General features: G+C 39.6%; 1 protein-coding gene across 3 annotated transcripts in view; it reads left to right on the forward strand.

The window, feature by feature from the left end:
* The first annotated feature begins 5650 nt into the window (after positions 1 to 5650).
* The window catches only part of LOC121520549 (glypican-5-like), a 194339-nt gene continuing 178068 nt past the window's right edge, over positions 5651 to 21921 (forward strand). For 2 of the 3 annotated variants that reach the window (XM_041804052.1, XM_041804053.1), the window contains exon 1: positions 13373 to 13809. In XM_041804052.1, coding sequence (XP_041659986.1) covers positions 13632 to 13809 — 178 coding nt within the window. In that variant the 5' untranslated portion in view covers positions 13373 to 13631. Of the gene's footprint in view, positions 5697 to 13372; positions 13810 to 21921 lie in introns of those variants that run through there. The other variant, XM_041804054.1, reaches the window with a different exon arrangement.

Raw genomic sequence — 21921 nt, forward strand, 5'->3', positions numbered from 1 at the left:
GAATGCAGGGACAGAGTTGAGTCTGAGTTGTGTTAGTCAGAGGGGCTGCTGCAGCTACTGTTTGACTGTCTGGGGAGCAAGTATTGGTTTCAGCCGTGCTGTCGGTTGTTTATGAGGAGAGAGCGCCTGGTATATGGTGCAAAAGCAGGGGTGGAGGGGTGGAGGCGAGGGTGGGGGGTGCTGGGTTTGCGCGGATGGATTAACACCGTCGACACAAAAGGATTAGGGAGTAGAGATCTGTTGTTTTCATCAACCCTTCCCTCCATTTCTCTTAACCCCCCCCACCCTGCCTCACTTTCCCCCCTCCCTCTTACAGTAATGTTGTCCTGCACTTTGCAATGCTTAAAAAAAAGGGGTTACTGTATCAGTTTTCACAAACATGTCATGGTCACTATAGAGTAGTGATGGGACAATGGTATAGTCAAAAATAAAGCAAAGGGAGGGGGAGCCAAAAGAGCAACAACACACAAGTGAGTTCAGCCAGCCTAGGGATGAACCACTGTGCCGGATCGCATATGATTATGGAAAGAGGCATCTGTTTTGGAATGATGACAGTAAAGGTCATGTGGATGCCTCTTTTGATAATCATATCCACCACAATAATAGAATGAATATTTCAAAGAGGGGGCGGAGGAAAGGTAAAATCGGGTGAAGATGGATGGTGTTTTCCTGCACTCCACCCCTCTCAAAACAGCACTCCACATGCCATAAAAAGCCGACTGCTATGATCTCACTGAGATAAAATGCTCTGTCAAAAAGGTAGGCACCCCCTTTTTTCAGCCTATTGTGACGGATGTGGTCGACTGGTCAAGCACAAAGCAAGTCACTCTATCCAGACCAACTCAGCACACGCACCCATGAACATGCACATATACACAAAGGGCCCAGACGGACCCTGGTGCACGGCCCGTGTGCGATCTCAAAGGAAGTATTTAGATCCTATCAGAGTTCAATGAACACAAACAGTGAGGAAATCCCAGGGGTGAATGGGTTAAACATACTTTTCCACCTTTTTGCACAACAGTACTTTGTTGTGTGAACAGTGGAGGACTCTCCCTCAGGGACAGACAGGAGGGTGAAGTCAGACACAAAGCCTGGAACTTTTCTGTATGCACATGCTTACAGACAAAGACTTGTATTCACACAAAAAAAAAACATCCAAAAAGCCTGAATACATGCTTAAAATTCTGTTTAGCTATGCTCAACTTAATTTGGAAGAAGCTACAATTTTGTGTTTCATCTGTCATGACTTCTAGCAGATACTGCTCAGTTTTATATGAGCTGCAAAAGGCTAAAGAACAGAGTTGGTGGTTGAACAATGTCTGTCTTTTATTCACTAACATGCCAATAAACTATATCGAGTCAATCAGGCTTTTAAGTTACAAGTTAAAGTAACACAGTCCATGTATGTAGTTGAACAGTGCAACATCAATGACTGTTTACATGTACAGCTGAATTTACCCTTTAGCAGATCCTGGTAACCTGTTCAATCATGCATGTAATGATGCTTTATTGATCCACTGCTGTAACAGGCTAATGAAGAGTCCATAAAAACCATTTACCAATCAATTAAATGCTGTTCAGAAACAGAGTCGTTATAAATAAAGCATGGACACCACTAAGATGGTTTTATTAAGTGTGATTTGCTTCTGTCACAGGTTGTAAATACCATTAGGGGCATCTTTGAGACTTCATGGCCTCCGTGGTGGTGCCATGCAGGTAAGCATAACACAGATAGTGAGCCAGTGGCACCAAAGATGTCAGACTCTCATTAAAGATGCAGCATGGCTTACTTCCACTCCTCACATCTCAATCTGGGAGAAATGGAGCATAAGGTTCTTGCTTTAGCCAGCAATTTGCCAACATTTGACCACTCTATGTTTCATATATGCAGGCCGGTGCAACCGTTTTTTATGCTACGCACGCCTTATTTAGACATCTCTGAATGCAAGATACAGCAATACTAATCAAGATTTTTTAAAATCCAAAACCTATCCACACATTCCTTAGATTTCAGCACAGCATGAGGTAATGTTCTACTTAATCAAGCCTCTCAGCACTCATTTACCACCACTTCCTCCCTCCAGAGATGTCAAGCTGAGGCATGTTTTTAACAACCACCCTCCACACTTCCCGCTGTTCCCCCAAGACAGAGGTGAAAATAGGAGACTGAATAGTGTAATCTCTCAAACAGCCAGTTGAAGGCTCCAATCTTGAAGGTTTAACCCCACGTAAACCTCTTAAATCCCCAGTTTAGAGGGCCAGAACTGATGGGCTAAAGCCCCAAAAGATTGTCTAGTAACCACTGGACCTAGACGCAGCATGAGAACACATAATGAGGGGACCCCTGTGATGACTACTGTAGTCCTGGTCAGAGGATTTGATGAGCTTCATTGGCATCCACAGAGGCAGAGTGTTTATGGTGTTTTTAAACCAAACTCAGCAGCACAGAACTATAGACGTGTTACATAGATGTATCTAAATATTGCTTAAATCCTTAAACTGAGCTATAATTACAATAAACTGACAAAGTGGAGATGCCTGGGCCTATATAAAACACTGTGAGAGTGCTTGTGGTCACTGATGACCACTGCAACCCTTCAGGATACAGAACATGAGTTTAGCTCAATAGAAGGTTTAAACTGACTGTAAAGGCGGGATTAGGCAGGATGAAACTGATAAATATGCTTGTCATTGTCACCTTCAACCCTGAACTGTGCTGCTCTTTGTACAGAAAACCTGCATTATGCATCTGCATCTGTAACTGAGCAAAACTGGGGTGATTTATAACAAGCTTATTGGCACCATCTGCTGACAAACTCTTGAAGTGCATCAATTTTTGACATAAAAATTTGTTTCCTCCTGTGACTGGTCATTCATAATGGCCCATCTACACTTACCCACCACTTTATTAGGTACACCTCGCTAGTACCAGGTTGGACCCCCTTTTGCCTTCAGAACTGTCTTACTTCTTCTTTGCATAGTTTCAACAAGGTGCTGGAAACATTCATCAAAGATTTTGGTCCATATTGACATGATAGCATCCCACGGTTGCTACAAATTTGTCGGCTGCACATCCATGCCCCTCACTGGATATTTTCCCTTTATCAGACCCTTCTCTCTAAACCCAAGAGAATGGTTGAATGGTGTGAAAATCCCAGTAGATCAGCAGTTTCTGCAATGCCTGTCTGGTAACAACAACCATGCCATGTTCAGAGTCACTTTCATCCCTTTTCCACCCAATTCTAAAGCTGGGTTTGAACTTCAGAAAGTCCTTTTGACCTCATCTACATCCCTAAATGCCCTGAGTTGCTGCCATGTGATTGGCAGATGAGCTACTTGTGTTAACAAGCAATTGAACAAGTCTCCCTAATAAAGTGGCCAGTGAGTGAATAGGCATTAGCACATCAGGACCGTTTTATGTTTTAATTGATGACTTAATTTACCCAATACTTGTTCATAATGTAATTTACCCTACCTTGAAAAAAAAGAGCTTCTGTTGCATTTTCATCATCTTTTGATGATTAATAAAAGGGACTTTTTCTCAGGTCACATTCACCTGTTCACACACTGACAGGAGAGGCTGCAGTGTGAAGTGTCCATTAGGATATTAACTAATCCCGTTAATACACAGTCATAGACTGAGCACAACTCGTGGTTCATCATCTTATAGGGCACTGAGACATGTGACCAACATGCAAGCTTGACATTGGCTGAAGTAACACCCTCAAAAGCCACAGTTCAGCAGTTTTCTAAAAACATGTTCATATGAAGTGCAAGACAAAAGATTTAGGAAATATCCTTAAGTGCTGATAAAAAGTAGCAGCAGAAAAATCCAAAATAACACTGTCAACACAAGTTAAAGATAACTCCCGCTAGCTAGCTGCTGTAGCTAACGTTGGTTAGAACTACAAAACAAAGAACAGAAGAAGTTTACTCCAGCTCAGAAATTTTACTTACATGTTACTGGACCACTGTCAGACAGTCTTCTTCACCCTCTTCTTTCTCCTTTCATCTTCCATGTCGGGACGTGAAGTCCTTTAGCATATTAGCAGTTAGCATCCTCGACTAAGAAAAGCAGCCTGTGAAAAACCAGTTCTCCCTCATTTTGTCACGATTATAAAGTTCAACGCTGCTAGTTAGCTTAAATTTATTAGAACACGTCAGCTAAGTGTTCTTACGTCATTGTTTCATCACTTGTAAGGCTGCATCAGAAGAAAGTGTTGCAGTTTTTCCATGCGATTCTTCAGTAGCAAATGTTTCACAAACTTTATTGAATCAAAATAATGTACAATCAGACATACCAGCACCATGTAGCGAGACATAAAAAGCCTTACTGTAAAGAAATTCACTGATAAATACATGAATATAAATAAACAGACTCAACTTTCAGTAGATAACTGTTACTGACATAAGTTTATGTTAATAAATAACACAAAAGCCTCAATAAAATACTAATTTAATTAAAGATTACTTAAATATTTGTGTTGTAAACTTTTGGCTTTATGAATATGAAATTTTGCTTGTAAAATAAAGAAGTTGTCAATAGGAGATTTATATTTTGACATGTAACATAGGTGAAACCATTTTATTTTCAATCATGTTTTAAAACAAATATCTCAAGTTTGTTTTAAAATATTAAGCTATGACATCCAAAGAACAAATTCAGTTAAGTTTTACACAAAGTACACTGGCTTATGTAAGTTTTGTTTGGAAAAAAAAAAGAAAATGGCACTTTGAGATGTAGCTTAACTCTCCAAAGTTTGCTTATGATAAAAAATTCAGTGCAAACAAGCCTTCTGGCAGTAAATGCCTGAGAAATATCAACTCAAAACGGTTTGCAGTCTCTTTGTTATTTAGAGGACCTCCCCTTTAAACAATATAAAGTAGATGAAAGTCCCGTTCTGAAAAGTTACAAAATACAGCTATGTAAGTTAGACATCTTGTTGCTTGCCTTTATTTGATGGGCTTATTACTCTCCTATAACGACTTACCCACCTATATAAAAAGTATTTTTTACAAACTAAATGGCACTGGATGAAAATTCAATACAACATAATCACATCAAAGGAAATGAAGAGGAATAATAAATCAGAGCTTTATTGCAAAAATAAATAATCAGCCTAAATAATCAGCCAGTGGTTTCAGAGAAAATGAATCTTTGGTGTTCCAATAGCATCATATTTCAGTGTTAAGCTGAGTTATTTTCTTTCAAGTCAACAGAAGAGGATACCTTAAAAAGGTGGAGGGAACAAATGTTGCCATTTTAGGTAAAAAATGAAAATTAGACATGTTTTAATACATGCAGTCCATATGCATTTAAACAATTTTAAACAATTCAACAGGTTTTTAAAATTTTATTTTCAATATTTTTGTGTAGAATTAGTCATTTTGAACACCATATCCTCGAGACTACCGACTCTAATTAACAGTATTACATTGATTATTGTCAAGCCAGAATAGGAAAAGGGACATTTTACTGTTTAGTTGTATATTTATTGGTATATTTTGTTTGGATATGGTGGGTGGGTCTCCTAATTGTTTGTGCTGCAGGGTAGACAGCCACATGCAGCATGCACCAGGTGAGTAGCATGCTGCTTGATTATATTACTAGGTAGGAGCTGCTGCTGCAGCAGAAGCAGAAGCAGAAGCAGGAGCAGATCAGGAGATCAGAGGAGACATTTAAGATGCCACAGGTCAGTTTATTTGTTTATTTAAACAATTAAAGTAAATCTAAACTGATACAATGGAACTGCCTAGATGTAGATAAATTTGTAGTAGGTTAAACGCTATTTGGTTGGGCAGAGTAAAGCAGTTTTGGTTCAGCAGATAATTATGATTTGATCAAGAAATAGAAATTAAAAATCTGTTGTTTTTTTTTTAAATAGGTTGAGTGTTTCAACATGTTTGGTTTCATGGATTTTGTGATGTTGATTTGTCTATTGTTATTTGTTCAGGTTTTCAACCAATTCATTTGAAGAAAATAAATGAAAAGAAAACTTCAAGAATTGAGTTGTCCTGCATCCTCTGGTGTCACCTCAGCCCTTTCAAGTTCAGGGAACACCTCCTAATCAACTAGAGAACTTTGATCAGGAGAGACAGTTATCAAGTTTAAGGTTTAATTTGATCTTAGACAGGTCAATATTAAGTTCTGAAATCTTTAACACAGACAGAACAAGGGAAAGATGAGGAAGTCGATTAGCCACCATTACTGTGGTGGGAACCCATTCTAATATATAAGCAGGTTTGATTGGCAGCATGTTTGCAACCAGTTACAGGATATGATACAGAATCGGTCAACTTCTGAGCTGCTCTAGAAGTCATGAAATGAAAGCACAAAGCCTTTTTTCAAACCACAGTTACATTCTTCAAAAGGAAAAAACTGGCCAAAATATTACCTATTGTTGTTGAGTGATCTGTAGAGGTTTCTTGAGATGCATGATTATCAGTTTGATATCAGTATCAGCAGATAGAAATGTTGATATCTGCCTTTGATATTTGCCTTTTTTTAGTTACCAATGATATTTAAAGCCAATATTTTGACTGTGAATATCAGCATATATGGACTGTAAATTTTTTATTTATATTTATATATTTATTATATTTAGGATGAAAGCTTGTTGGTGTGTCTCATTTGAATGACAGATGGCTTGGCAGGCAAAAGCTACGTTTCTGTCAACCAGAATGTTAGCTAGCAGGCTGACAGGAAGTCGCGCTTAGTGGGCGGGCTGTTGGGTTGATCCAAAGTTCAGCTGAGACCGCAATTTCAATATGGAAGTCTCCACAGATTGACTTCAATAACCGTTTAAGTCTGCCTAGTGTAAGCAGATGACTGACGTCACACGGGGTTTGTCTAATTCTTTCTACAGTCTATGGTCTTGGGGGGCTCTGCTTGTCTTAGGTACATTTAGGGGAGGCTCCAAGGAAAAATGGTTGGGAAACATGGCACTGGACGACTTAGCCAGACTGTCTTTATTGCTTGTCCTTGTCTTGTACCATTTACACTGTTTGTATTGTTTTAATTGCAAATATGTTTGTCCCTCATTTGTCATGTACTTTCTTGCATCACTAAATAAAAAACAAAAACAAACAGACAAAAAACCCCAGATATGAATAAGTTGATACAACATGTCCCTTTGAGCTGCATGCCTACAGCGAGGTTATGCTATTGGGGGCAAATTGTCAGGGCATTCCGTGGTTATAGATAGCACGAAAACTAAAACAACAAGGATGCCTGCACATTGTGCTGCATATGGTTGAAAAAACCTTTCATAGGTAAAAATAGTTTTTGGCTCTTTTTTCATTATTAAATCTTGTTGAAAGCTTCCCGTCTGAGAGCTTCAGTAACTACTTGGCTACTAGCAAAACACTAATGCGAGCTAGCAGCCAAATACCAGACAATTAATAGTAGCTGTAGTATAGTTGTACAAGCAGTAGTAGTAGTACTAAAAGTACAAACAGCAGTAGTAGTATAAATAGCCGTTGGAGTCGCAGAAGTAGTATCAGCATTTGTAATAGTATTACCAGTTTTAGTAGCAGTGCCAGTGTCAACTGTTTCTAACTTGTACAAATGGCAATAAACTCTATACTATTCTATCTCCACGGAGTGTTTGTTTCTATATACATATATATATAGAGAGAGAGAGACAGAGAGAAGGAGGGGGAGAGAGACAAGTAAATATAAATGATTATTTGATTACCTTTACGATAAAAGCTTTCAATCTAAAAACATATTTCTATGTATGTATATTTTTTATCATTTATTTTTATACATATAACTATATATCTATGTTTATACATTTGTAAATATATAATGGCTGAACATGAAAGATTCCCTGGCCTTTGGACCTAAAGAGTAAAATAACTGCAATTGTAGGCTACATTGGTAGAAAGCATTTTCCCTTTTTTTTTTTTTTTAAATCAAATGTTTTGTATTTACAGCACATGTTTTGACGTTGACTCTAAAGTAAACCGCATGAAAATCAGTTGAGAAATGAGCAAGTTATGATTTATTTTTAATGTAAATGCATTTCCTTTAATGGGAAAGTGGCCCCGACCAAGGTGGCCGCCACGTAGGCATGTTGCTTAGTGGGCTGCTACAGCATGCTGACGTATCTAGTCTTCTATATATAAATATATATATCTATGTGTCAGATCACCTAAGACCACACACACCTGCTGACCTGCTAGCGATCTCGGGTGGTCACGTGACTACAGAAAAAAACAAACACGGATGTCTGTCAATACCATTTTACAATAGGCTGCCCTGGCATGTGTTACGGGTGCAGCAAAAATTGTTAAACAAGGGAGAGACTCAGGATGAAATCCTGGCTGGAATGAAGCTACAGTTGTGTTTATGGTTGTAAGTGGTAAAGTACGCATGATCCGGCTGGTGACGCTACCTCCTCTGCTTTCATTGGTTATCGTGGGTACTTTGTCAGTGGCACTATGACCTAGAACTGTAAATCTCAAACATGTTTGAGATTCACAGTTCGGGGTTTGGAGGCCATGACATGATTTGGAGCAGTAAAACAATTGAATTGACACCACACACTTGAGGATTATTCAGACAAATTATCATTTGCAATGAGGCGCCATTTGAGATATGCCCCCATGATCATTCGAGGCAAATCTTGCCTCGAATCAGGCCTAAAATCCTGTAGTGTATGGCCGGCTTAATGAATGAGTAGAAACAGTCTTCCTGCTTAAGATCCACGTATCTAGCTATTATATTGTGTGTGTGTGTAACTAATTAATGTCAGTTGCAGCTGCTCTTACAAAATTAGTGTTTTGTTTGCAGTATAGGTACTACTGGGTTATCCTATTTCATGACACAGCACTTTGGCTCTCAACTCCTCTTGCTATATATCCACTGCAGTCAGTTACATATCTTTATGCTCTTTTGCAGTCCTGTTGATGTGATCTATCTTCTCCTGGGAGGGATACTGTGGGTCAGAAAAGATGAAAAAAATGCATGAGTTCCTGCTGACTTTGGCCTTATGTCATTTGACTTCCTGGTATTTTTGCATGATCCATCTGAAATTTAACCTGGCACACCAGATTTTTGTGTTTCACACATCCAACTGGGAAACCACTCACAGACAGCATTTGGGAAAGGGCAGAGCCTTTGAAAAAAAAAAAACTCGGAGGGTGATTGGATGAATGTTCTGTCTGTCACATCTTTATGGGCCAATCAGAGCATCAAAATTTGTGACGTTTGTCGCTAACAAGCTGCGCCTGCACCCCTACCGGCATTTAAAAAAAAACAAAAACAAAAAAACAAGCGCAAAGCAATAAAGCTGCACAAGAAACAACAGAATGATGACAACACCTCAAAAGCAGAATGCAAACAACACAAAGGGTCTGGAATTGACAACAATATCATTATCTACACGAGTCAACATGCACGCCAGTTGCAACTGCATGTCGAAAAATAACAGCTTTGCACAATAACGCTAATAACCTCATTTAAACTTAAACAGCAGGTGTGGGACAACACAGACAGCAGCTTCATGCCATACGATCACCACTCAACTTCAGAACATGCATGGTTGCAGAATATAATTTTAATTTTATCACAGACGATCACAGGTGAAATAAAGCCTACCTTTATACATTTACTCAGCCAGCTTACACGCCCTCACGGAGCATCTTTTCAGTTTTAAACTGTTGAAATGACGATTTCTGATTCGGTCTGAAAGATGAAAATCTGCGCTCTATAGAAACGGGCATGATCTTGATGCTGCAGCCTTTTAGGGGTCGGAAATCTGGTTTTTCATGCAGTGTTTCATTTTACCAGTTACTGGACTTGATGGTGGTTTTGAAGAGAGGTTAGCTTCTGATCTGGCGATGCTGCTTCTCGCTGAGTTTCAGAGGAGCTTGAAGTTCTATCAGTCTATGATCATGACAAGGGTTTAACAGCAGCACCTGCCCAAGTTACTATGCATAATTTCACGTGCAAAATATGCCCACGCCACTGCGTTGCAATGGGCAATTGTGGGTGCGCCAGCGGTATGTATGCGTGCCCATGGCCCAGCATTCAGTCGTAGCAGAGGCAAGGATAAAACGTTTCCCCTACGGGGATGAAATTTTATCATCAGAGGAGGGAATATCGGAAGGTTTGCACCCTGCACAGACGCATGCAAAACAGAGGTGTCATTTCTAAAAGGCAAGTTGGTACAAATATTCAAAAAATATATTGATCAAAACCCTGTAACCATACCAAGTACCAACCTAGCCTGTTGTAGAGACATTTTGAAGGAATAAAAAGGGCTGGGAAGAGGCTACTGTAGCTCAGAGATTCACTCAGCACAAAATATTATTGACTAGATAAATTCAAGAGCATCCTTTGCTGGATAGTTTTAAATAAGAAAGTCTTGACCAGCTGATACTGATATTATAGTGAAATTACTACATATAAGCATTGATTATATGGTTACAGAGATACTGAGTGATGGCCTTTCAGCCAGTCCTCTACATTAGTGACAGCTTTAAAACCACAGATCGGTATCATTAAGATATCAAGTCTGTAGATCAAGCTGAGGAGGCTGCATGTAAGCCAAACCTTTGTGCTGCTCGGCCACCTGCTTAAAATGAGCTATAATGGCCTTCAGTCATTGTTTGCTGTTTTGTGTTGTGGCATACCTTGATTCATATTTAGTCTACTGATCGCTGACTGTTTAGGTTTCCAAACCATTTTAAGAAGAGCCGATGTCAGTCTTTGACCTGTTAAAGTTCACACATTTACACATAGTTTGTACAGTTCTTTCTACAGTCTATGGGTATCACACGACTCAGACTCCTTTGAAATGTTTACTCTAGGGTACTGGAAGGGAGACTCCAGCCAACTGTCAAACCCCAGAAACAATAGGAACAATGCAGATTCCATCCTGGCTGTGGGGCAGTTGACCAGCTCTTTACTTTTGCAGAACTTGAGAGAGAGTGGCAATCTGCTCATCCAGTCCACATGTGTTTTGTGGATTTGGACAAGGCTTGAAGGGTCACGTGGAGATAGGGGCTGCTGTCATGAGCTATCAGGCCTCTTTATAACCAAAGTAAGAGTTGTGTCCACATTCTCAGCACAAACATCCTGTTTGTGAATTCCATGGACAGGATCTTGGGGCGCAGTCGGAGGGAGGAGAGTTTCCGGATTGGGAATTCCATCTCTGCTTTTTGCAGATGATGTGGTTCTGCTGGCCTCTCCAGCTGGGGACCTCCAACATGTACTGAAGTGGTTTGTAGCTGAGTGCAAAGCGGTTGGGATGAGGGTCAGCACCAAGTGGCAACCTCCGGTCCTGAAAAATTAAGCCAATGCAGAAGTGCAAAAAATTGCAATACCGCAACTGTCCTGGAAGGCCCGGACACCTGTTAAACAGCTGTTTTTTACACTAGAAATAAATTGGTTTACAGCCTGGTTCAAAACACCAAACGTGTCTCATTAGTTAGTCTTATTGTGCTCTCACTGTAAGGGGGTGAATTCAAGTATCTCAGAGTCTCAGAATAAGATTGTGGATACAAGAAGCCAAAATATGTTATCTCCAGAGAGTCATAGAGTGAGGAGTTCAGAAATCCAGAGAGAACTAGAAGTAGGGTCGCTGCTCTTCCCATTGAAAGGAGACAGTTAAGATGGTTCAGGCATCTGATCAGGATGCATCCTTGGCTTCTCCTTTTGGAGGTCTTCTGAGCACTTCCAGCAGGGAGGAGACCTTTAGGAAGACCTAGAATGCACTGGAGAGATTATATATCCTGTCTGGTCTAGGAAGGCTTTGTGATCCCTCAGAAGGAGGTGGATTGTGTCACTGAGAAGGATGTCTGGGTTGACTTTATCAGGTTGCTACTGTTACACCACTGAGGCAGAGGCGAAGTTCTTGGTGTAAACAGAATGTTCATTTTATTACTTGAACGGCGGGACACAACAACAGTCAGGCAAGCGAGAGATACTGTTTACATCAGTCCCTTCTTTACCATGGCAACAGGCGTCATTTCTTCTATGATTGACACACAAACAAGAGGTCACTCTGCCATCTAGTGGCCAAAAAAATAAATGCATTACCCTGTACAGGTGCCACACTACAACCACCAGTCGACCCCGGGTTAGAAGAAGATGGACGGATGGATGGAAGTGGAACTTTTTTCAAACCTTTTGAAACAGCATAATTTATATTAAAAAATAGAAACAAAGAATTTTTGACATGTGTTCCCATCAGATTTTTTAAGCCACTTTGGATGGTTGTATAGTGATGTTTGCGATTAATTAGCATACATTTTTAATGACATTTTTTTTTCCTACTGATTAATTAGTCCAAGTTAATACAGTTTTTTGACAGCCCAAGCAAGAAACTGATTCAAGTTCAATACACAAAAAAGATGGATGTTTATTTTATTTGAGGAAAGACAAGTTGTAATTTGTTAGTGAATGACCTTACTTTTTCATGACTTACAGCAAATCCACCAAACTAGTTGATGTGAAGTTTCTAAGCTCTTACTTGGTTTGTCCTTATTTTTAAATGAGCTTACAGAAGGAACATATCACAACTGGAAAGTTTACGTTTTAACTCTGTATGATTTAAAGTACAATGAAAATCTTGACATATTGCAGCAAAAGCCCATAAGCACCAAAATATGACCTAATGTCATGTGGTTGAGCTGTACTAGGCGATTTGGCCAGTAGATGGCAGCAATGTTTATCAAAAGACTTTCTGGTATTTTCATTTAGGCTTTATCATCAAACAACGACATGAAGAGAGAATTAGTTGTCACTCAAATCTCAACATACTTTTAAAATGACCTGTTTTAAATTGCTGTTGTAAAGAAATTAAACTGTATTTGCCTACAGTGCATTTCTTTATCATCTTAAGTCATGATGGACTTCAGATGCCAACATTTTAATAGGCTCATTTTGAAAAAGTATCCATTCTCCTTGGCTTACTCTGTTACAGAAAAGGTCAAAAAGCTTTCAACACTGTAGATAAAGACAAGAGAAGGAGTTGATGAGAGACCAATCAAATCTTAAAAAGGAGGCCAATGGAGCCTAAATGAATTACTAACCGCTAGTGACGGTGTAATGATTAATTCTATAACATTGCAACGCAACAGATACTGCAAAACAGGCAAAAAAGTGGCTATATCACAATAAAACACCAGGCTAAATCGTCCCTGACACAAATGAAGCGGGTTTAATCACTAATGAACGTTTTAAACGTTCATATTCCTGGATGTTGTGAGGTTACAGTGATTTAAAATGCTGTCAGGACTCTGACACAGTAGACGTCCCCACGGAGATATTGGGTTTGAGTTAGAGCACTCAGCTGAAGTAAACAGAGAGGGAGGGAGTGCGCGCGAGGCTTTAGAAACAGGCACTCAGACAGCCGACCACTGCAAAGTGTTGAGCGCGGGACAGACTGGCTTTAGCCCCCACACACAAACACCTCTCTCCCTCTGTCCGACAGAAGACACTGAAGCTCTGCCGTGAGACGCTCACACTCATTTCAACCAATAATGTGAGAATCAGACGGAAACGCTTATCAGATGTGTAAACTCATCATCGCTTCATTGTACTCCAGTGGCGTCTGTTTTCACCCAGTTTGCTGTCAGTAGGCTATCCACGAGGATACCTGGTGTGAGATGCGGCAATGTCCCGAGGAATATGCCCACGCGTGAACTCTTGCAGACCCGTTTGGATTTTGTCAGCGGTCTTATTTGCGGTGGTTGTGATCGACGCGGACGCGTACAGTTGTCATGAGGTGAGGACCGCTTTCCAGCTGCGACAGGTCGGACCGCTGCACCGAGTACCGGAGACACCTGGCACAGGTGAGCCAGTGGCTTTGGCATCAAGGCTAAAAGCGCACTTAAGGACTGAAACAGAGACGTCACACATGTATCTCTAACAAACACGTGCACAGTTGTCAATGTATTTACAATGATATGACTAGCATACCTTCATTTTGCTTCCGTCAAAAGCGCACGTGGCTTAAGTAAACAATCATTGAAGTGGTCTCCAAAAAAACAAATAAGCCCACACAAGTGGCAGTAGTCAGAGATTTAACACTAACACTGATGCTTTGATGCTCTGTTTTTATTATTTAAGTTAGTTTCTGACTAGTTTGTGTTGCCTATAAGCTGTATGGGCCAGTGATGTGGAATACTACCCACTATGATGTAATTATAAACAAGCAAACTGACCGATTTGAGCTAATATTATTACAGTAAAAAAAGTCAACTGCCTTCACAGTCCAATCTTGCTAAAAATCGATGCATCTGAAATTTGTCTGTTTTTCAACACTTATCTGCACAAAACACTGATTGTATTCTAAAGCTACATGTTTAATTTATTTAGTTGTAAACTATTACAGTCCCCTGATTTTTCTCCACAATTTGCAGATTACCATGCCACCCAGCTGCTTATCATCCAAGCAGTCTGTTTGGAGAGATTAAACAATTATTTTGCCCTTTTTTTTGGCAGGAGGCCGAGCAGCACATTCACAAGCTGCTGAGACAGGCTTTCTGAGTCAGAGTGGGTCTAGTGGGTTGCAGAGGTCTCATATGGCTTTATCTCTGTGGATATAGAGGCTTCAATATTTTGTCAACAATCTGAGGATATGATGATTTACCATATCTATGGTGTTGTGCAAAAGTCAGCCATGGCTTGATGTAAGAGCCACAGATTTTATTTAAAGACATGAGGTCTATAGTGGTATGACAACTCTGCCAACATAGTTGTCGGATTTTTTTCAGCAGGGGTGTCACCAAGATTTTTGGTCTCAATGATTTCGCATTTGGCCCTCAAACCACAGCCACAGAGATACTGCCATAACCACACCTCGATTACACAAATGACCCATGAGAAGCTTTTGAAAAAACAAAAACGAAAAAACATTTTTTAGGGAAGTATGATACTGGATTTTTGTTGATACATGATATGGCGATATTTCCAACCTCTATAAGCCAATATGATACATACATGCTACATTTCTGCACTACAGTTAACTTGTTACTTTCATTATTTGACAACTGAAAAGAGTTTCTTTTGTTCACCGGTAGATTTTATGCAAAAGTTAGCGCTCCATCTGACTTTAACAGGGTGACAAGCAGCACTGTAACAACCTGCTGTAGAGTGCTAAATAAAAATATGACCCCTTTTCACTGAGCTTGTACTTTTAAATCCGAATTAATTCAAGTTAAACATCAGGTTTGTAGGTTGGTTCATGGATACAATCCTCACAAAATGCTTGAAGTAAAACAGAAATTTTAAAGAATGCATTCTTGAGTGCAACAGAATTAAACCAACTATTGTCCAAACCCAAAACTTCAGATCTTAGAGCACGCTGTAAAGTTTAAGGAATGAGGATTAAAAAGAAAATAAAAAAACCAGCTGGGGTAGTTCTGTTGGTTCTTTATATTTCACCTTATAGTGTGAAGTATTAAGGCTGATTTGTATGGCCAATGTATCAGCTGTTAATATTGGCAGAAATTTTAATACCTTCCAATATTGATATTTAACTTTTTTAGGTACTGCGCTGATGCTGATATCATGCCAATAATACTGTGCATCTCAACCACCGTTAGGACTTTTAATTATCCCACATTTAAAGGGATATAGTCTCTTCTTGAACATCTTGTCCTGACACTATCTGAAAGTGCTATGAATATTATCCAAGTTTGGGTAAATGGTAAATGAACTTGAGCTTCTATAGTTGTTTTATTTTTTAAGATATATAGTTTTGGACTTCTTATGCCCTAATTGTAGAGGAGGACAGTGGATAGTAGGAAACAGGGATGAGAAACCAGAAAAAGCCTCAAGCCAGACTAGAATCTGGGCCACCCTCATAGATTGTGTGGCCTAACCGTTAGGCCATCTGTGCCCCTACTGTGATTTTCTAGTCCTCTGTCAAGACAAGGCAGTTTTTACGATGCAGGTCGAACTTACCCACCCATTCACTTCACACTAATGGAGAAGCCTTCTTTGTTGAGTGATAACTAATTCCACTCAAACACATTTGCATGCCATGGATGCAGCAGTGGGAGCAAATTGAGATTAAGTGTCTTGCTCAAGGACACATTGACATGTGACTGTAGGGCTGGGGATCGAAACCCAAGACCTTCTGTTTGCAAGACAACTGACATTACCAACAGTGTCCAGTACTCCATTCCTTCCATGACATCAATACCATTTGATTTTTAAAACTGATATCTATGTTAAAAAACTAAAAACACCACTAAAATAACCATTGCTTTGTGTTACACCCTTAAAAACTCACTTCCTATAGTTCAAATTACACTACAACTATGAATTAAACTAACTACACTGACATTTTTTAGGCTCCTTAAAGGTTTTATGTGTTGTTTTTTCATGTAAAGAAAGATCATTGTGTTTATTTATTTGTCCAATTGTACCTCTGCTTAGAGAGAAAAAAATCCAAACTAGGGCTGAAAGCAGAACTGAAGGGCCCTCACACCCCTGTGCAAGTTGAAGTGTGTTGCAGCCTTGGGTGTGTATATGACGTAATGGCTGTCAGCAGTAGTTGGTAGTATAACAAAGCAAGACGCTTGTATGCAGATGTGATATCAGACCAGGACTGAGATTTATCATGTAAAATTAAGAAAAGATAGGGCATTTTATGCTTCTCACAATAGGTGGCACCACAGCAAAACCATGAAATGAACATCTAAATGTGCAGAGGAGCAGACCTCAAACATACATGTGATATTTGAGGCCAATCAGATGTTTTATACAAGAGTAATGATGACTTCCTGTTAAATGGTGTGAAACAGAAATTCTTGCAGTGGCCACCAAGGTGTCCTCCATGAAACATGTCAGTGGAGTGGAGAAACATTACGGCCTTTATTTTCAAAATCTAAGCATGACAGGTTGAGCACTGCAGAAGGAATACACAAATGCCCCAATTATGCCACTTCCTGTTGCCAGTGGAGGGTGCTTTGATGCAAAAATCTAAATTTTTTTATGTGGATGTGTTCAGTGTGATACATGGCAAATTTTGAACAACACAGCATAATCAATGCTGTAGCACCTTAGAAAAGCAGCTTATTGTGAAATTGAGGTGAAGCCGGTGGACTCCCTGTTGGGATTTTAGTAAGGGTTCAATAGGTTGTATTGAAAGTCTAGTAATGATGCATATGCAGACCCAAAAATCATCAGTCTAGGCTGAATTGTGTGCTTTTGATAGCTGTAGATGTTGAACGTATCTACAATAAGCAAGAAAATCTGGAGTCCAAAAAATGAAATCCCTCAATGTAGTTCATTTAATTGAGAGACCTGTAAAACAGCCCCCCAAAAAAGCCAAAATCTGACATCTTACCCTTCATGATCTCACTTCCTGTACATATTTTTAAAAGACAGTGATTTTTTTTTGTCTGGCCATGATGTAACTTGGCACGCTAGATGGATTTGTTTCACATATCCATCTGGAAAACCACTCATAGACAATGTTTGAGAAAGGGCAGAGCCTTTGAAAAAAACTCGAAGGGTGATTGGATGAACGTTCTGTCTGTCACATCTTTACGGGACAATCAGAGCAACAAATCATGTGACGTAGCCGCTACAGAGCTGCACCCCTACTGAAGGAGTAAACTCCATAGAGAACTGCATAATGCAGTGAACCATGACAAATGTAGACATGTCAGTACATGTTTATCGTTTTTGAAAAGAAAAAAAAACTCAGTGCTGTTCTCTGTTCTTCTTTTAACAAAGAAATGTCATCAAGTTCTGATAAAACTGGCGCTTTAGCAGCATCCACGCTAATGTCTTCCGCCATTATTGCATTGGTCTCTTGCTGCTGCTTGCTTACGTCACGACTCCGCTGCGCATGAAAGTACTGTTTCTTGACGCTGATTGGTCCTGTCACTTTCTAACCGGGCCCTAACGGTTCAGACAGGAGCTTTGCAAGATGGATTCGCCAGTGAGAGACACGGAAACGTGCATATCCATCTGCTTTGCATGGTTAGCCGTGATGCATATATTTACTGTTTTAATGAATCTGGCTCAGACTTTGTTGAGGAGCCCCCAACAAAGCACATTTTTGGCCCCTGCACCAGGTCTGAGGTATCTGGGAATTTTGGTGGGTTTTCAATTAGCTATTTATTTGCCATGATAATGATACAAAGAAGAAGAATTTCTTCAGTTTCAATAGGGTCCTTGCCTCGAGGTTGGTGCACAGGCTCTAACAAGGCTGTACAATCATTTGGATCCAGTAAGGATCCTGTTCTCCACTAGGGCTTTAAGTATATGCTTTCCTCCAGCACAAAGAGAGTTGCTGTTATTTATAAGCATTGGTTCCAGCTCTGTTTTGGAGGCATTGTAAGCTGGTATGGGCTTTGGTTCAATCATGCTCTTCTGCAAGTTTTTCTGCAAGCACAGTAACACATTTTTTATAAGTATATATCTTTTGATTGTTAAAATCTGGTTTCCTTTGTCGTGAGGCTTTTAAGCCTGGGAAATATCAAATATGTCTTCTCATAAGCACCAACAAATATATGATGACAACTATCTATATGACTCTGGATCAGGATTCTTGCTGCATAGTGTCACATGCAGGTTGCTGGAAGCTAAAGTATCTGTCTGAGTCTGAGTCTGAAAGCTTTAACAGGGAGAGGAGCAATAGATAGCTGAGTGGGAAACATACCTAGAGGTGCATCCAAACCACTTGATATGTTTGTTTAGCAGGGTGTCACTACTAGCAACAGAGAATGTCAATTTCATCGTGAGCATGTCGTTTCAGGTTAAAGACAGGAGACAGATCTCGGTCTTCTGATGATGGCAGCAGTGTGGAGTGAGGGAGAACTGGCAGAAGCTACATAGGAGTGTCTGTCTGAATTTTCAGCTGCTCAGTAACATTTTACCTGACAGTGAGAAAACAGAAACAAACACAGTGTAGAGAAAGATGTGTGATAGCCTTCTTCCCCTTCTTATAAGATATTTTATTTCTGTCACACCAGCTGTTCAAACTTAACATTTTGGGTCTGATATAATCCAGATACAAACTGTTGGTTTTTGGTCCGGACTATTCACTGGTATAAATATTTGTCAACCAGGTGTGATGAACTGCTTTTCTGTTCACTTCCACTCTACCACCTCTCTCACAGCTAATCAAACATGGCTGTAGTTGCAGGAGTACATTTTGGGCTTCTATCTTATTTTACTCTTTATTTGTTCTCGTCTTAGAGAGGTTGCTCTAGGTCGAGCTCAATCTTGTCTTCAAAGCGCTGACCATTGGACAGGGGTGTTAGTAGAGTAGGAGATTTGGTGTATTCTACGTGTGTATGTGTACACAATTTTCGCTACTCTGCTTCAGTTCTCAGATCAAATGCCAACAAAAGCAAGTCTTGAAATTTGAAGTGGCATAGCTTCAGCCCTTTTCACAGTCTGATGTTTGTTTTAGGATACAGTGCTGCGTTTCATTCATGTGTGGCGAGCAGATTTCACACCAAGCACCAGGAGGAGTGCAGCAGCAGGGAATTTAAGAACTGGATTTTTGGAATTAATCTAATATAAAGCAACTGCAACTTTACAGAACAAATATTTTAAGCAATATCCTTTTGTTTTTATTTTTTATGTCCCAGGGAATCATAATGAACTGTACAGGATAGTGACTTTCATCTATTACTGTAAGCCCTACAATCTCATATATGTGTAGTTATGAAAGGAGAGTCTGTTATCTTCATTTAGGCAAGTAGGGGTATACTTAACTTTATCAACAGCTTCATGTGATAATCTCTTTAAATATACTATAGGTTTATTCACTTCTGATTAGGTCTGGAAATCTCAGAGCAGCATTAATTTTGTCAATGAGAACTATGACTAAAAATGTCAGTCGACTTACCTTTTTCCATGAAGAAGAGATTTTAAGCCCGATTTGGGGCAAAATTTGCCTCTCCCGACGATCGTGGGGGCGTATACCGACTGGAGCCTCGACACAAACGATAATTTGTCTGAGTAGTCTGCATGTGTGTGGTGTCAACACAATTAATTTACTGCTCCGAATTGCGTCGTAGCCTCCCAAATGTTTGATATTTAAGATTCTGGGTCATAGTGCCGCTGACGGAGTACCCACGACAACCAATGAGAGCGAGCACACCGGGTAGCGTCACCAGACGAATCATACATACTTTCACCACTCACAACCATAAACACAACTGTACCTTAATTCCAGCCAGGATTTTGTCCGGAGTCTTTCCCTTGTTTTATGATTGTTGCTGCACCTGTAACGCATGCCAGGACACTCTGTTGTGGAGAGACAGCAAGATGGTATCGACAGACATCCGTGCTTTTTTTCTGAAGTCATGATGCGAAGTTGTAGGCAGGTCGGCAGGTGTGTGGTCTCTAGTGATCTGACAATCTGGTTGAGTCGCCTGGTGTGTACGTTCAGAGGATTAAAGATGAAAATCTTTGGAAATTGTTCTGAAGTCTGTGGTCTCCCACGGTTTTAAAATTGTTTCAGATTAAAAAATCGTCTAGTGTGTGGCCGGCCTAAGACAAACCAAAAACTAGAACTTTTATGATTAAAAACTTCAACAAAAAAGAAAATTTAGTTGTCATCTTAGAGACTAAAATGACACACAAATGTTTTTGCAAGGCGCACAGATGGCCTAGCAGTCTAAGGCGCTACCTATGTACATGGGCAGCTCGGGTTCGAGTCTGGCCTGTGGTCCTTTGCTGCATGTCTCTCCCCACTCTCATCCCATTTCCGACTCTATCCACTGTCCCTCTTTGTCAAAGGCACTAAAAAGCCCCAAAATACATTTAAAATGTTATTACTGGACTGTTGGACATTGAAAGTTATATTTATCCTCTGGATATAGGTCAGTATTTTCATCCGTGCATTTTAAATCAATTAAAACATTGGTAGTGCACTTATATGAGTGTTTTACATTTGTATTATTTTTACAATTTGGTTGATTAAATGAGTTCAAAGAAAAACTGCATTGGCTTAAAGTTAAGACTAAAATATGAGGACTTTTTATTGACTGAAACTGGAATAAAATGTTCTAGAATTTTCACCAATTAAGACTAGACTAAACCATTAATTGTTAAAAATGACCAAAATTTGACAGAGACTGAGACTAAAATGAATTATATTAACACTGTCACAGAATCATTAACAATAAGACATGATACAATATGGCTTGGTACAACTTGACATGATACTACACAACAACCACACCATGGCACAACATGATAGCATATGATAGGATACTTGTGGTGCATCCCAACCCACTTTAACTCAAAACAATACAGTCACTAATATGTAGCCCAAAACAATGGTAACGTCATGATACTGCAATTTATTGATAATTGCAGTGCTGTAGGACAACTATAATGACACATCACAATGACTGAAGTCTGAAGTTCATGATTATTTGTAGTGTTGAAGAAGAAATCATTTCCATGCCTCATTGTGATGCTGATCTGGACAATTCTGAATTGATACAGAGGCAGCACATAATCAGTGTATACTGCCTTTACGTGTATTTTTTTCCCCCTGCGGCTGGAACTACTGTACATAACCGAATGGTAACTGGTTTTCCCATCCAAACTGGGCTGCTTCCAGTGCATTTTAATGGTCGCTTTCACAACTTGCCTTGTCTTGTCGCCACTACTCAACTAATTAACTCCTTGTTAAGACTGGGCTAGTGCGTGAACAAGGAACTGCTCAGGAGTCTGCAGATTGCAGTTATTAGTTCATTTTTATTTATAATGTAAAGAAATTTACACTGACTTTGGAACTTTATATTTATATGACAGCTTGTCCTCATTGATAAAAAGTAGTCATGATGCAGTTATATTAAAAACTGAGGATGCAACCCATCTTGAAAAATCATGATGCATCGTGATATCCAATAAAATCATTGACATTATAATTGTAAGCAAAAACCAAACATGAGACCAGTAAAGATGCACAGCTTTAA

The sequence above is a fragment of the Cheilinus undulatus genome, linkage group 13 (assembly GCF_018320785.1).
Source record: "Cheilinus undulatus linkage group 13, ASM1832078v1, whole genome shotgun sequence".
Taxonomy (NCBI): Eukaryota; Metazoa; Chordata; class Actinopteri; order Labriformes; family Labridae; genus Cheilinus; species Cheilinus undulatus.